The sequence below is a fragment of the Lolium perenne genome, chromosome 3, assembly GCF_019359855.2.
Source record: "Lolium perenne isolate Kyuss_39 chromosome 3, Kyuss_2.0, whole genome shotgun sequence".
Lineage (NCBI taxonomy): Eukaryota > Viridiplantae > Streptophyta > Magnoliopsida > Poales > Poaceae > Lolium > Lolium perenne.
Window position 1 is genome coordinate 58855101 of NC_067246.2, and position 14815 is coordinate 58869915.

General features: G+C 48.3%; 1 protein-coding gene and 1 long non-coding RNA gene across 12 annotated transcripts in view; one reads left to right on the forward strand and one right to left on the reverse strand.

Moving 5' to 3' along the window:
• Window positions 1–14147, reverse strand: part of LOC127341153 (uncharacterized) — a 30227-nt gene extending 16080 nt beyond the window's left edge. For 4 of the 11 annotated variants that reach the window (XR_011754925.1, XR_011754924.1, XR_007875314.2 and 1 more), the window contains exons 1-9: window positions 13886–14147; window positions 12351–12582; window positions 11828–11934; window positions 11571–11705; window positions 10258–10430; window positions 8355–8618; window positions 6540–7241; window positions 4370–6427; window positions 2440–4201 (exon numbers count right to left, since the gene is read on the reverse strand). This is a non-coding gene — a long non-coding RNA (uncharacterized lncRNA). Of the gene's footprint in view, window positions 1–1861; window positions 4202–4369; window positions 6428–6539; window positions 7242–8354; window positions 8619–10257; window positions 10431–11545; window positions 11706–11827; window positions 11935–12350; window positions 12583–13011; window positions 13137–13885 lie in introns of those variants that run through there. The other 7 variants (XR_011754926.1, XR_011754927.1, XR_011754919.1 and 4 more) reach the window with 7 other exon arrangements.
• Window positions 2464–5578, forward strand: LOC127341152 (cytochrome P450 734A6). The gene is made up of 5 exons (XM_051366923.2): window positions 2464–2743; window positions 3632–3855; window positions 3964–4211; window positions 4309–4699; window positions 4794–5578. The coding sequence occupies exons 1-5, from the start codon at window positions 2464–2466 to the stop codon at window positions 5265–5267; spliced, it is 1617 nt and encodes a 538-aa protein (XP_051222883.1). The 3' UTR covers window positions 5268–5578.
• Window positions 14148–14815: the final 668 nt, after the last annotated feature.

Consider the following 14815-nt stretch of genomic DNA (forward strand, 5'->3'; position numbering starts at 1 on the left):
TGGAAGCTAGTCCACAAGGATTACCGCAAAGTGACCATGAAGAGGAGCCAAAAGGCAATGTCGACGCACGGGGCCATCATCCAGGCGTCTGTGAACTTGTTCCATGGGTACCATAACGAGGCCGAGACCAGAGGTGGCAGCGACACAAACATCGGCGACGTGGTACACCTCTTTCTATGATAATTTTAGGGCCTAGTTTTTAATCACGATCTGATTGCGCTTCCTTTGAGTAGTTCAACAAGGCCATGTCGATGTACCAGAAGCACTCGGAAGGGAATAAGTCTTTCGCGCTGATGCATTGTTATAGCAAGCTCAAAATGAACGAGAGATGGCGGGCGACGCGACATTCATTGTCTAAAGGGAAAGACGTCATTGATCTGGATGCGCCGGTCGCAACATCGGCAGGGCGCCCCTATCGGCAACAAGGCTGCCAAGGCCGCCTTGGTTGACGCATCGTTGACCGACAAGACACATGCGTCGATCACACAGTGCCTCGTCGAGGTCTCCTCGACCCTGCTCTCCCGCGACAAAAAGGCCGACGAAAGGTGCTCAAGAGCAAGAGGAGAAGATGGAGCTCAAGAAACGCAAGAAGGACATGTCCCTGCTCACCGCGTTGACAGCTGAAATGTCTCCCCGGACGCGGACGGTGCACAACTTCTACAAAGGCATGATCCTGGACGATATCGATGCCAAAATGGCGGCAGCCGAGGCAGCGACAGCAACCCCACCCCCGGAGCAAGAGCCAGCACCAGCAGACTGACAGTGTCTGCTAGTACACCTGCGTTAGCGACATCGGCATCTGCATCGGCGTCTGCCTCGGCGATAGAGGCACACCGGGCAGAGCACGAGGAGGTCGTCGTGATCGACGGGCCTACGTCGACTCAGGATGCACCGTTGGCATCACCGAACCCCTTCTTCTAATTTATGTTAGCTTGCACCACCGGTCTGCAATATGATCGCGCGTTCAGTACTTTGATCGCGGCTACTTCGATCGCGACGACTTTGGTGGAAATAATCTCTTTTAAACGTGAACTATTTGAATTATGTTTGGGGGCGGCGTTTGGGAGACGTGGCTGGGGAGCGACGTCCCCCAAACGCGGCACGAAGGAAACATGTTCCCTAAACGCTCGATCCGGCGCTGTTTGGGGGACACGGCAGGAGATGCTCTAACCTCTTGTGTACCACTCATAACAAAAATTAGGAAGCTCACAATGAATAACAATTCTAGCAATTAGGAGTGATGTGGTGTTTATAAGGCAAGCTCTTGCATGAAAAAAGAAAAACATAGCAAAGGCTAAGTCCATTTAAGCTAGAGAGGCACTAATAGAAATATAACCTATCAGCCTAACGGTGCATGATTGATTGATTGATTGATTATACATAGCCAACACTTTTACCTCCCTTTACTCTACTACATAAATAAATTTTAAAACCTACACATGACGCATTTTGAATCGCCCTTGTCTCTTCTGAGCTTAGGCTTAGGAAGGCCCCAGAGGCCACAACACAAACCCCTTTTTCTTTTCCTTTCCCTTGCATCCATCCCCCAAAAGGCAGAACCATGGCTGATGCAACAAAATGCACCCACACATAACCCCCAAGAGGATCTCATCAATCTCATCAAGGTGACGGAACCCCACCCATCAAAAGCATGTTTGCAAAGAGAGAAAAGGGCTTGGCATAACAACCTGACTGACACGCCACAACCCAGCACAGTTGCAGCAGAGCGCAGGCAGCAGAGCAGAGAGGATAATTACTGGTGGACATCACCACACACACAACACAGATAGATACATGAATCGATGAGCGCTCGTACATGGCGAGGACAGCATGTCCATCAGAGACGGAGGTGCTGAGAACAGAATACTCTGTAGCCTGTATCGCGCACTGGCAAATTTTTGCAGCGGTGAAAATGGAACAGCGTTGGCAACGTTACAGAGGGCTACGGGGCCCACGCCACAGAAGGGTGAGAGAGAGAAAGGCTGAGAGAGTGAGAGTGAGAGTGAGAGAATGCCAAAACAAAAGAGAACAAAGTTCCCAATTTGGGTTGACCCCTCATTAATCCCCGCGACGGCGGCTCCAACGGCGCCGGCCCTGCTCTCTCTCTCTCTGTCGACTCTGCCATCATGCTGGTTTTACCATTGTACCCTTTCCTGAGCTCCTGATTAAATTAAATGAGAATGGATCCTACGCTTTCAGCGAAACTAATCCTACAGAGATAGAGAGAGAGAGAAAGACACAGACACACTGGTGGTACTACTAGTCCAGGCTGAGCCCAGCTCCCCCTATATAAATCCACCCTCGCTTTCTCTCCTCCTCTCCTCTCACCACACCACGTCTCCACCCCTGCCACCTCACGCGCCCTCCTCTGTTCTCCTCTGCTTCTCTTTTCTTGTTTGAGCTCGGGGCAGTGAGGTGAGAAGGAGAAGGAGAGCATACCATATAATTGCGCCTTGGGTGCAGATGACGATGGTCTGGTGGTGGATCACCGCGGCCGTGGCGGCCCTGGCGTACATGGCGGTGAAGCTGATGGAGGTGCTGTGGTGGCGGCCGCGGCGTGTGGAGGAGCACTTCGCGCGGCAGGGGATCAGAGGACCCCCATACCGGTTCTTCATCGGCTGCGTCCGGGAGATGGTGGCGCTCATGGTGGCCGCCTCCGCCAAGCCAATGCCGCCCCCCTACCGCTCCCATAACGTCCTCCCCCGCGTCCTCGCCTTCTACCACCACTGGAAGAAAATCTATGGTACGTCTCCGACCTCGCCCAAAGCACCCACCACCTTGCATGCCATCCATCCATGGCCTTCCGTCTCTCTTTCTTCTCCGCTTTGCTACCTCTCTGCTTCTTTCTTAATCTGAAAAAAAAAGTAAGATCAAAGGTTGGGAAATCATAAACAAAGATGGAATCGGGCGGCATGGGCAAGAAGAGAGCAGCAGGACTGGAGGAGCAGCGACAAGAGCTTGCAGTTAGTTGCCCGGCGTCTTGTTCCCGAAATGCGGCCTTGGAGTGACATGCATTAAGTGGCATGTCGAGATGGCGCCTGGGCTTGTCGGAGTGGTTTGCCGTAGTTGTCTCTCGTTTTCGCTGTCCCCCGGCTGCAGCCGGTTAGGTGGCCAGGGGTCTCCCAAGCTACTTGCCGCCCTCGGACACGTTTCCTTTTCTTGCTCCCTTCCCCGGCCACATCCGCCCGACCGCCGTCCCCTCCCCCCTTCCCATCCGTCGCCATTCCCATTTACTCCCCTATGCCCTTGCGCCATCCATCCTCATCCCTCACCAGTGATGCCACCACCTGCCACTGCTCCCCTGCTTCCTTGCTTGCTGCTGTTTCAGACTGTTACTGATCTTGGATGATTATACTTTCCAGCTAGCTAGTAGTAGTAATGATGCTGTAGTAATACCGGCCTCATTCATGGAGTAGCTTGCTTGCTCTATGTATGTATGTATTCTTGTACGTATCTATAGCCGCCAGCATCTTCTCTGCCTTCATGCCCAATTGGCAGCAGGTGGATGCTGATGTGGCGGAACATGGCCTCCCTGGCTACTTGCTGCTAATCATTGTTGCCGCCGTCTTGATCACTTGCTTCTCCCTTGTTGCTGATCGATGGCTCGCCGTCTCTGCTCTGCCACCTACAGGTTCCACGTTCCTCATCTGGTTCGGCCCCACGCCGCGCCTCGCCGTCGCCGACCCGGACCTCATCAGGGAGATCCTCCTCTCGCGCGCCGAGCACTTCGACCGCTACGAGTCGCACCCCATGGTGCGGCAGCTGGAGGGCGAGGGGCTCGTCAGCCTGCGCGGCGAGAAGTGGGCGCACCACCGCAGGGTGCTCGCGCCCACCTTCCACATGGACAACCTCAAGGTCAGTCAGTCACCCGGTCCCCCAACCTCTTCACCAAAATAGATTGGCACCTCTTGCCTGCTTCGGCATTACGGATCCCAATTGCTGACTCGTGCATGCCGAACTTAGATGCTGCTGCCGTTCATCGGGAGGACGGTCGTGGACATGGTGGAGAAGTGGGACGCCATGGCCGACGCCGTGTCAGGCGACGTCGAGATCGACGTGTCCGAGTGGTTCCAGGTAGTGACGGAGGACGCCATCACGCGCACGGCCTTCGGCCAGAGCTATGAGGACGGGAAGGCCGTGTTCAAGCTCCAGACGCAGCTCATGGCCTTCGCCTCTGAGGCATTCCGCAAGGTCTTCATCCCTGGATACAGGTACTTAATTAATCATCATCATTGTAGTACTTATGATTATTTAATTTGGGTTAATATACATTGTTAATTTAATATTCTGGTGTGCGCGTATATACAGGTTCTTGCCGACCAAGAAGAACACGAGCTCGTGGAAGCTGGACAAGGAGATCAGGAAGAACCTGGTGACGCTCATCGGCCGGCGGCAGGAGGCCACAGACGACGAGAGGCTCCAAGGGTGCGCCAAGGACCTCCTCGGCCTCATGATCAACGCCGGCAGCAAAGGCGGCAGGAGAGGACAGCCGGTCAGCCCCATCACCGTGAACGACATTGTGGAGGAGTGCAAGACCTTCTTCTTCGCCGGCAAGCAGACCACGTCGAACCTCCTGACGTGGATCACCGTCGTGCTCGCCATGCACCCGGAGTGGCAGGAGCGGGCCCGGCAGGAGGTCCTCGACGTCTGCGGCGCCCACGACATCCCCTGCCGCGAGCAGCTCGCCAAGCTCAAGACTGTAAGCACGTGTTCCCTGACACTCACATTTCTGCCATCATTACCAGAGTAGCATTTTCCGGTGAGCTGACGCGTGTTGTTGATTCCACCGACAGCTCGGCATGATCCTGAACGAGACGTTGCGGCTGTACCCTCCGGCAGTGGCGACTGTGCGCCGGGCGAAGTCCGACGTGGTGCTCGGCGGCCGGTACCACATCCCACGAGACACGGAGCTGCTGATCCCGATCATGGCCGTGCACCACGACGCGCGGCTTTGGGGGCCAGACGCGACGGAGTTCAACCCGGCGCGGTTCGCGGACGGCGTGGCGCGGGCGGCCAAGCACCCGTCGGCGTTCATACCCTTCGGGCTGGGCTCGCGGATGTGCATCGGCCAGAACCTGGCACTCCTGGAGACCAAGCTCACGGTGGCCATCATCCTCCAGCGGTTTGATTTCCGGCTGTCGCCCAAATACCTACACGCTCCGACGGTGCTGATGCTCCTCCACCCACAGTACGGCGCGCCGGTGATCTTCCGATCCCGGTCGCTCCAGACGTCCTCCGATCATCAAGCGGAGGCGACGCCTGTGTAAAGATGAACCTCACTAACCACTGTCAACTGTCAATTGTGGCTGGCAGAATGACAGACCAAAATGACCATGTGCTATCTCATGGTGAATGCTGCTTTGCCATCCGGAGCAGAGATTGTTGGAGCAAAGGCTCGCTACCACCAAGAGAATGAGTACAATAACCACCCCATGTACTGTACTATACTGTACTAACATATATCTTGCACCAAGATGCCAGCAGCAGCTTAGATTAGTAGAGAAGTAACAGTGTAGAAGGCTTTGAGCTGTGTCTCCCAAGCTTTTCTGTCTTTTTGTGTTGATGGTTTCTTCCTTCATGGATGGATCATGGATGGATGGGGTTTTGGTGTGCATGGAAGATTGCAAATTGTACACATGTCATGTTCCTTTTGTTTTTGGCAAAAGGGCATTGGGAAAAATGGAGAGGCCAAAAAAGTACAGGAGGATATGCATGCATGATGTTAAGATTGTGGCGCCACAGTGCCCCCTCTGATTACCTCCTCTGTCATTCTCCAAACCTCTCTCTCTCTCTCTCTCTGTGGTCCTCTATCTTGCGATGCAGAGTAGAAGCCATTAAAGGAAGAGATGGGCACCGCTGGGTGCTGGCTATTTAAGAGTGCCTTGCTAAGGGAACAAATGGTGTGCCACAGTTGGACGGCAGCCAAGAAAGCAGCAGCGGCGGCAGCAGATAGACGGGTAGATCTGATCATAGCGAGGGCGTACGATTGGGGAAACGCCTGCTCTGCTCTGCTCAGCGTCGTTGCATCATCAGCTCCATTGCTAACCTCCTCTGTAACACATGAAGACATGTACGGCGTCCGGCCAAGCTGTCACTGCTGGCAAGGGCGGGTGATCGATGGATCGCGGGCCGACTGAGGACCAGAACTGTAGCGGCCGATGAGGCTCGTCCTCATAAAGGCGCCGGACCGCGGCGAGGGAGGGGGCCTGCGACTGTTCATCTCCTCTGTCAGACTGCGCTGGCTGGCCGGCCGGCACAAGCACTGCCACATTGTATTGTTTGTATCAAGGGGATGAATGGAAATGGATTGAGATGCAGATGGCCACCTGCTGCTGGAATGGATTGGCATGGCTTGCAATGGACTCCAGTGCTTGTGGGGGGAGCAGTGTACTTAGGACAGCCAAGGCAGGCAGGCAGCTCTTGGGATCTGCAAAATGATTCAAATTTAGTTTTGGATCTGGATCATGCCACTTACAAGTACAGCTAGCTCAGATTCATTTCATGGAGCACAAAAAAACTTCTCTTTGCAGCTAACTCACCTGCTTACCGGTTTTTTCATGACGGGATCAATAAACAAACGCATGCCTCCATACAGGCACAGTCGTCCTTGTGTACAGGGAATGTTTTTTGCTTGCGGCGGAAGAATTAGATAGTATATTGCTCCGTTGAAGCAGAAAGATGTGAATTACTTCGTGGACTCATGCTGTTTATCAGTTGTGTTGTAAACAATCTGGGGCACAAGCTGAAGAAACCATAAAGTGCCTACCATATGCCTCAAAACTCCCAATCATTGATCTGCAGAAAAGAAAAGGGGCACTGCTCAGTGTGCATTGCACAGCAGGATTTACATATGCCCCAATTGACTGTTGCTGCATCACAGGCCTTCACAGACAGGAGAGGTACCATAATGCCGGGTAAGTATAGGTTGCCAGCATCAAAGTTTCAAGTGCACAGCTCCTTTTTACCTCTTTTGTGAAAAAAGGCAAAGGCCTCGACACAGAGCAGCCACTACTACACTGGCCAGCCAGGTGGAGCACAGGCTCTTCTCCCCACCTGAGGGACTTGCCTCCATCCATCAAATGCCTTTCTCTTCTTCCCAAAGCCAAGCTCGATTGGGTAAAAGAAAAAACTCATGCCTGCTGCACAACATCCAATCCCTTCACCGCACATTTCCCCCCACAGACTTCCTTTAAGACTGTAGCGCCATTTAGGAAATAATCTGCCTTTTCCTTCCAGAAATGCTGTAAATCACAAGTCGGGAAATCTCATAAAAATGAACATTTCTTCGGTTTCGTATAATGATGCTACATACTGCAAAGTGAGTAGAAAATACAGCCACCCAACTCGGGCAAAAATAACTATAACAGTTAACATCCTATAACTTTCAGCTATCACTTTAGTGTCGCATAGCTGCAATTTACTATGGAATTTGGACCAGGGAAGGGGAATATGGTGATGTTATGGGCAAGAAAGCTCTAATCTTAGAGATCTCCGAAGGGGGCCACAGCCTTGGTCCTCTTGAGAGGGAGCTCTAGTTATGTAGCTCCCATGTGTTTCTGGTCCCCATAAGGGAAAGCATGTGCCAGAGAGCATCCTTCCTTGCCCTTAATTCTAGTGAGATGGCATTCTTCCTCCCTATCCTAACAATGTGCCAATAAAGAAATGAGGCAATTGGCATGCTAAAGAGCATGTGACCCCCAACGCACTGCATAATTACCTTTACAATTGAATAAACACATAATGGCTTCAACTCTGTTAAATGTTTCTAAGAGTAGGTTTTGGGCTACTATTGCTCAACACAGCATTGGTCATAGGGTTCTCCACTTCCGTCTAGCCGACATGCGAAGCATGCTTTACTATCAAAATCCAGGGGGGCTAGAAACGCCTTTGCTATCACGATAGCGTCCTAAAAAGGCGTGACATGTAAACTATTGAGCAATTTATGACGAGCTTTCAGGAGGAAGGCATGGTTTAGCCTCACTAGGAGGGCTATAGGGCCGTTGGGCAGCATGGTGCGAAACATCGGATTGTATGGGACCGCACTGGCACTTGTAAATGTGCTTCTGTTCGGTGAATATTCACAACATGCTGCAAAAGTATGCAGCAGAGATCAAGATTAGATTTCTGCATGCAATGATCATAGCAGGCTACCTTTCTTTTTCAAGCTCATCATTCATGTGATTGAAGCATATAAAGATAGGGACTTTGCAGTAGCAAATGATCAGGACAAGAGGGTTTGAGCTTTATGATAACTGAAGACATGCTGCAGGACTCTATGAATTCAAAAATGAATATTTTGAGCAAAAAATGGGGGGGCAAGGCAGGGGGCAAGGGAGAAATTGATGTCTTAATACCAGGGAATCGTCTCTTGTCCTTTCTCCACTGTAGTCTTTTCTGTTTTTTAATTTGTGCAAGCCGGTTCCCCTCATAGGGGCAATGCACATCTGCTTACATATCTCACAAATAATCTTCTCGTCTCTGCCGCTAGTCAACAAAATGCATCTTCAGAAACCTTTCTTCCATTGAACCAATCAAACCAAAAGATGCAAAAAATGATTCTTCGCTGTTGGCGATCTTTCCAAAAAAAGATCTTCAGTCTCGGGTGTTCCATTGTTTATCTGCAAAATGAGATCGCAGCATCACTAATCTAGATTAACTCAACTGTAGCTAGCTAATAGCCAGATGATGGAAAGTAGCTAAAATAGAGCACCCTCCATGTGATGAAAATAGGTGGCATTCTTATATTAACATTCATAGAGCAGTAGTACACTACTTATGCGATCCCTCCATTCCATAATTCTTGTCGTGGTTTTAGTTCAAATTTGAACTATAATCACGACAAGAATTATGGAAAGCAGAGGGAGTATAAAGGATGTATAATCCCACTTAATCCTGTTTTACTTCATACTCTCGAGTCTCAATGAGTTAATCACATCACATTCATATCAATAGCATTGCAGCCATCTAAGTGACTCAGCGATTTAAGGTTTGTCATAATCAGAAAAATATCTATGGAAATCTACACATTTTCTTATCTGTGGGCATAAAGTGCAGTTTTGTCTGTTCACATAGTTAAATAATTGACATTGTATTATGCAACAAAATGTAGGCTGAGCCAAATGGCCATGAGAGAGAACCTTTCCCTCAGTTACCCTATTAGTACTAAAATGGCATCTTTGTTGCCTTTTTAAGTCAGACCAACTTAAAGACAAATGGACATAGTACAAATATTCATGTGAAACAGTTCGTTCTGGTGCAATAATTGAGTATCTCTTGTCCGTCCACCCAGTGCAGCACCAGCCACACACCTACTATAAAGATCGTTATGTACTTGTGTAATGAGCAACACAACTTCCAATATGTGAGCTAGCACTGGATCAGATGTGCATGTCAATTCATTAACTCAGAAATATTTGAAATTCAGCAATCAATACAAAGTATACCAGGAGCAATTATCAAGTCAAAATTCAAAAAGTGCTCCATTTAAAATATAGCTAACTGCCTAAAGGTTTCTGACATTAGCTTTGGAACTTTTGTATCATTGTAGTGTCTGCAAGTTCAACTTGCCGATATTTTTTAAGAGACCAAAAAAAACTGGTTTATAAGATTAGAGGACAGTAGAGCACGTTTGATTCTTTAGGAGATATGAGTAGACCTCCTTAATATTTTGTTGGGTGCTAGCTGCTTTCACTTAGGTTCTGTTGTCATTTTCCTGAAGCACCTACAGGCTGTAGCTGCCCAGCAGAAACTGATCAGGGCAAGTGGGAATTAAATACATGAAAAGCTTGTAAATCCACCCCCCTCCCTCTTCCCACACACAAAAAATACTCCCTCCGGTTCATATTAATTGACCGTATCTAGACAAAGTTGAGTCAATTAATTTGAATCAGAGGGAGATCAGCGATCCATGTGCCAGAACCTTAGTTACTCATTTTATTTTTTCTTTCTTTCTCCTTGTTTTGGTCTCTTTTTTCTGTTGGGTTTCATATCTAGCCTACCCCAACTTGCTTGGGAAAAAGGCTTTGATGTTGTTGTTTGTTCTGTTGGAGGGAGTAACAATAACCAAAAGAAGCAGCAAGGTCACAAGTCAAAATAAGGCGCGATAAGGAAACATAACAGAGCACATGCTGAACAATGGAAGAAAAACCTACTGTAATGGTTCACCGTTGTATCCTGCAGTGTTTGTTCTACCATGAAATAGACTAAACTTTGGGGGGAGAGAACATCAAACAAGTGACAAAGAATACATAGCCGTACCTTCCAGCACAGGCCAAATGACAGGATCGAGGGTCTAGCATCACATGGCAGAGCAGGTTCACCAAAAAGCTCCCCGTCAGTTAACAAACTGTATCATGCCCGACAGCCGTCCGACCAACGTCTGCACAGCTGTGATCGGAGTGTGGTACGCCGTATTACCCCCAAATGCCCTCCTAATTCCAATATCACCACAAAAAACAAATCATGTTCACGCCAAACCAGACCTTATCTGAATTATCTAAAGATATAATGAGCTCGACATGCTTGGAGTGTACACTCTTCCATGGATTCCAGCTCATAGACTTACCAAGGGAGACCTCGAAGACCTCAAATCTACTTAGTTTTTTACTGGCATTACAGCTCCCCAGTAAATCCCCTAAGATCTATGGTCCTTATGCTAATCTAATCAAGACCATTTGGTTTTTGTTTTGTTCGATTATCTTGGGGCACTAAGCACCAAACTCTGGTGGCCCTTAGCACCCTTGAATTATGCCATTATGTCGGAGAGTAGTAGACAGCAGCAGCGTGCCAAGCTGCATCCTGATGATTGGAGTCCGTCCAGCTTTCACAGCCTCATAGCAAGGAAGTACTCTCGTGTTGTTAGTAATTGGAAAATTGAAATCAATGCCCTTGCTATCAGAAATGGTGCCTCCAACCACTGGCATGTACTCTTCCAGAGCAAAGCAATACCAGTACAACTTTTACATTGCCAAAATTTCTGCTGGGTTATTGGCCCTTGTCCTTACATTGGCCCAGTCTGGATTGAGCAGATAACGGAACAAATATCTGATCTGTATAGTACTTTTTTTCAAGGAAGAAAAAAAGAAACAAAAAACCCAGCATTACACATCTTTCTTGCACCGTGCAGCTGTCTGTTCAATTGCTATGGTGCTTACGATCCCATATGGTATGTCCATCTATGGCTGCCAGTTTGTCATATTAAAAGAACAGTAACAGTTTGCTCATTGAACTAAAGTAACAGGCATCTGAAAAGTGTGACAATTAACATGCTGAAACCGTTTCCGACAGCATGATATTCGTCGTTATAAGTTCATCAATGTAGTCATTTCAGTAGCTTTCTACTGCTTGCTTGTTAGGTTTGTTTTATATTGCTTATTTTCTAGGCTTCTAAGCATAGATCATGTCCAGCATACAGAACTGTCTGGTTTAGTTCTCATTGGCATGAAATAGAAAACAATTTCTAGGTAAATGGTTGCAGTTTTACTGTAAACAGCATACATCATTTTAAGAAATTAGCGTGTATATAACAGAGTACATGAAAACATACCAACATGGGGGTACGTGATTCCGACCTGTCGTGTCAGATGCCAAGAGCAGACACCATGAATCGAAGATCATGCCATTCGTCCAAGAATCCATGCCATCACATGTCCATCACGTGACTGTGCTCTTCTGATAATACCAAATGTATAACATGGATTGGTGGACTGGTACAGCAGACCAATAGAAAAGCATTAGCAAATTAACTACTGCCCACTTATTCTCTCCAATCCTTATAATGGGAGCTTCGGCAATCTAAGGGTATTTACGTCTTGAAATTATATCTCACCTGAACATGGAAGGAAAACAGTAGCTAAGAACACGATTGTACTCACCGCATGCATTTTACGAATAAGCAACGCAATAAACAAGCCATTTGAAGAGGGGGGACAGCTCCTATATACGCAGAAAGTAAATGAATAAGACTACTCTCTGTAGTCATTTTGATGAATAGTTGAACAGAACAAACGAACCATCTGAATAGAAAGAACTGTGCAGATATACATAAAAGTAAACGAAGCAGTTATATCTCTGATACCAATTCAGGAATATGATACGGCCTGCCTCAGGGAATATAATTAATAGATTGCAGCAATGATGTAAGAAAAGGTGAACACAAGAATGGTAAAATTGTTCATCAACGAATGTCTATTGCGCAATAACTACACAGCTGAGAGATAGAGAGGCGGGGGCAGGGAAATGTCCATATGAATATGATCACTGTACGCATAGCTGGTGGCAGAAACATATTCAGGCCCATACTAGCCCATCGGTGTATAGTAAGCATTGAATGTAGAAGCAGGAATATTTACCACATCATGACTGCCAACACCAGGCATTGAGCTGCGCTCATGACCCATCTGAGTACCTTCTCACAACGCAACTGTTTTGCATTCCACTTGCTGACATGTACAGCGTAGACAATGCAATTGTCACAGGCCAGATAAACAATGGTATAGCTTAGACTGTAGCATTGCAGAACATCCAGTTTTAGCCAGCTCGATCTCACTGTAAAATGCTTTCTCTTAGCTCCCTGTTGTATTCCTGCAGTTACAAAATCAAATTCAGAGAGTCAAGAAACTGGTGGAGTGCTATGCTGGTAACATCAACGATCACAAGATTCATTCCAGTGCAGGCATGCAACAATGTCAGAGAAAATGTCAGCTGAAATTCCCTATTTCCAAATGAGTCATTAACATTTTCCCAAGTTGAGGAAAAAAAATTCTCCAGACCATTAAAAGTTTTGCATTTGCCAGATAACTTAAATGTTCACATTGTCGAAATGTGGATATCCGAATAACGTTCGTTCAGTATACAGTTATCCAGGAAGGTGGTCTACTCCTCTTTCAGTTGTGGTCTATAATATCTCATAAGCTCATACAAACTAATCATCACAGGTGTTAACACTAATGGGACGGCATCTCACTGGTAACCCGTTAATAGACAGGCGATGAAGTCATCTAGGTAGACAACCTGAGAGCGGTTCAAATCTTCAAGGACTTCAGGCTCAACATTCTTGAGAGGTTACAATCCTCTCTTCCTGTGTTCTTCCCAGTTTCTACTCTCTGAAGAGCATGTTTATTTGCCCACTCCTCAATCCTTTCCCACCTTTTACGATTAAGGGAATTTCATTGGCTCAACCAAATCCTTTCCCACCTGATCTCACATTCTGGCCAATACACACAGAGAGCAGGCACCAACGCACGCAGTTCCTCCTCAGTTCCGCATTTTCAGACCGGAACCCAGTCCTCCTTCCCTAGCCCTACTGAAATCCAACAAGTGACATTTCGATTTGCTGTATCGGAGGATTACATATTTAACCCAGACTAAACATCCCCTACTGTTTCATTTTGACAACCTTGAGGAGGGAACAAAAGTGGGGCCGCTGAATTTGAATAATCACTCGAATTCTCTTCTGGGTGTATGTGCAATGTGGACACTAGTTTAATACTCCTACCTGACAAGGGAATCGAGATCGGGGTGAATGTTGTGCGAATTCTCAGTTCCGAAACCCCAAATCAACATCCAACCGTATATACATTCCTCAACCACGCACGCAGCACAATCGAATCAGCACGAATTAGGCCCTAATTTCGGCCAATCGAAAGCGTACTTTTCACGCACTCGATCGGCCCATCTGTACAGCGGCGGCAGCCGGGAGGGGTCGATCGGAGGAGCTACGGGCAAACCCTAGGGCGATCGGGCGTAGCAGCAGCGTAGGCTCCCCCGCCGCCCCCAAATCGCAGTTGCATAATGCGGAGGGAATCCGGGAAGATCCAAGCGGGTGGAGACAAGTACGGAGGCGAGGAAGGAACAAAAATCAAGGCAGGGAGGCGGGGGCGAGTACCGTCTCCTCGGATCATGGATCTTGTCGCGGCCCACTTCCGGTTGTCGCCTTCCGCCCCGCCCGGATCGCCTCGCCGTACTCCCCCTCCCAATCATTCGCGCCGCCGTCGCCGTCGCCGTCGTCGCCTCGCGCGCGGCCGCCTCCGTGGTGTTGCTCTCGCCATGTTTTTCGAATGGATGGAGGTGGGAGGGCGGTGGGCCCGCCCGGTTTCGACACGGTCTCGCTCGGCCGCCGCTTGTTCGGCGCCAACTGTCAGGGCCCCTTCTTTGTCTTTGGACAAGAAACACTTGTACTTGCACTACAAACACTTGTACTGCTAGTGCCGTTGCAAACTCTGCTAAACGGAAAAGGACATGTTTTGAATTGACAATGCAGATGTTTTCTATACATTTTATCAAATTGCACAAGTTCATGAAGCATCCCAAAAGCACGCTCAACATCCTTCCGTGCTGCTTCCTATCATGTTACAAAATACCATTAGCTAGATAGTACTCCTTGTTGTATGCGTGGCCGTTTACCTCAAAGTTCACGGCAGGAGCTTATCCCTCAGCTAGCCTGGCAAACACCTGAGAGCGCTGCAGTACGTTGATATCATTGTTTGTTCCTGCCATGCCAAAAAATGCATGCCAAATCCAAATGTCCTGGTCTGCCACCGCCTCAAGAATGACATTGCACTCACTAGTATGCCACTTGTAGATCCCCTGTCAAGAAAAAGGGCAATTCTTCCAGCCCTAATGCATATAGTCAATGCTTCCGAGCATCCCAGGAAACCCTTTTGCTGCATTTTTTTGCAGGATCCGAGCTGTACCATCTTCTCCTTGGTGCTCTCAAATAGTCTTTAGCAAACACCGCTATGACGGCTCGGCAAAACCTGTAGAGAGTCTCTGTACATGTCGACTCTGCCATCCGTAGGTAGTCATTGGATGTATC

Excerpts from the sequence above, each read along its gene's own strand:
- LOC127341152 (XM_051366923.2), top strand. The coding sequence starts at position 2,464 with ATGACGATGGTCTGGTGGTGGATCACCGCGGCCGTGGCGGCCCTGGCG. Across the intron at positions 2,744-3,631 it reads CCACTGGAAGAAAATCTATG|GTTCCACGTTCCTCATCTGG; the intron begins GTACGTCTCCGA and ends TGCCACCTACAG. Across the intron at positions 4,212-4,308 it reads GTCTTCATCCCTGGATACAG|GTTCTTGCCGACCAAGAAGA; the intron begins GTACTTAATTAA and ends GCGTATATACAG.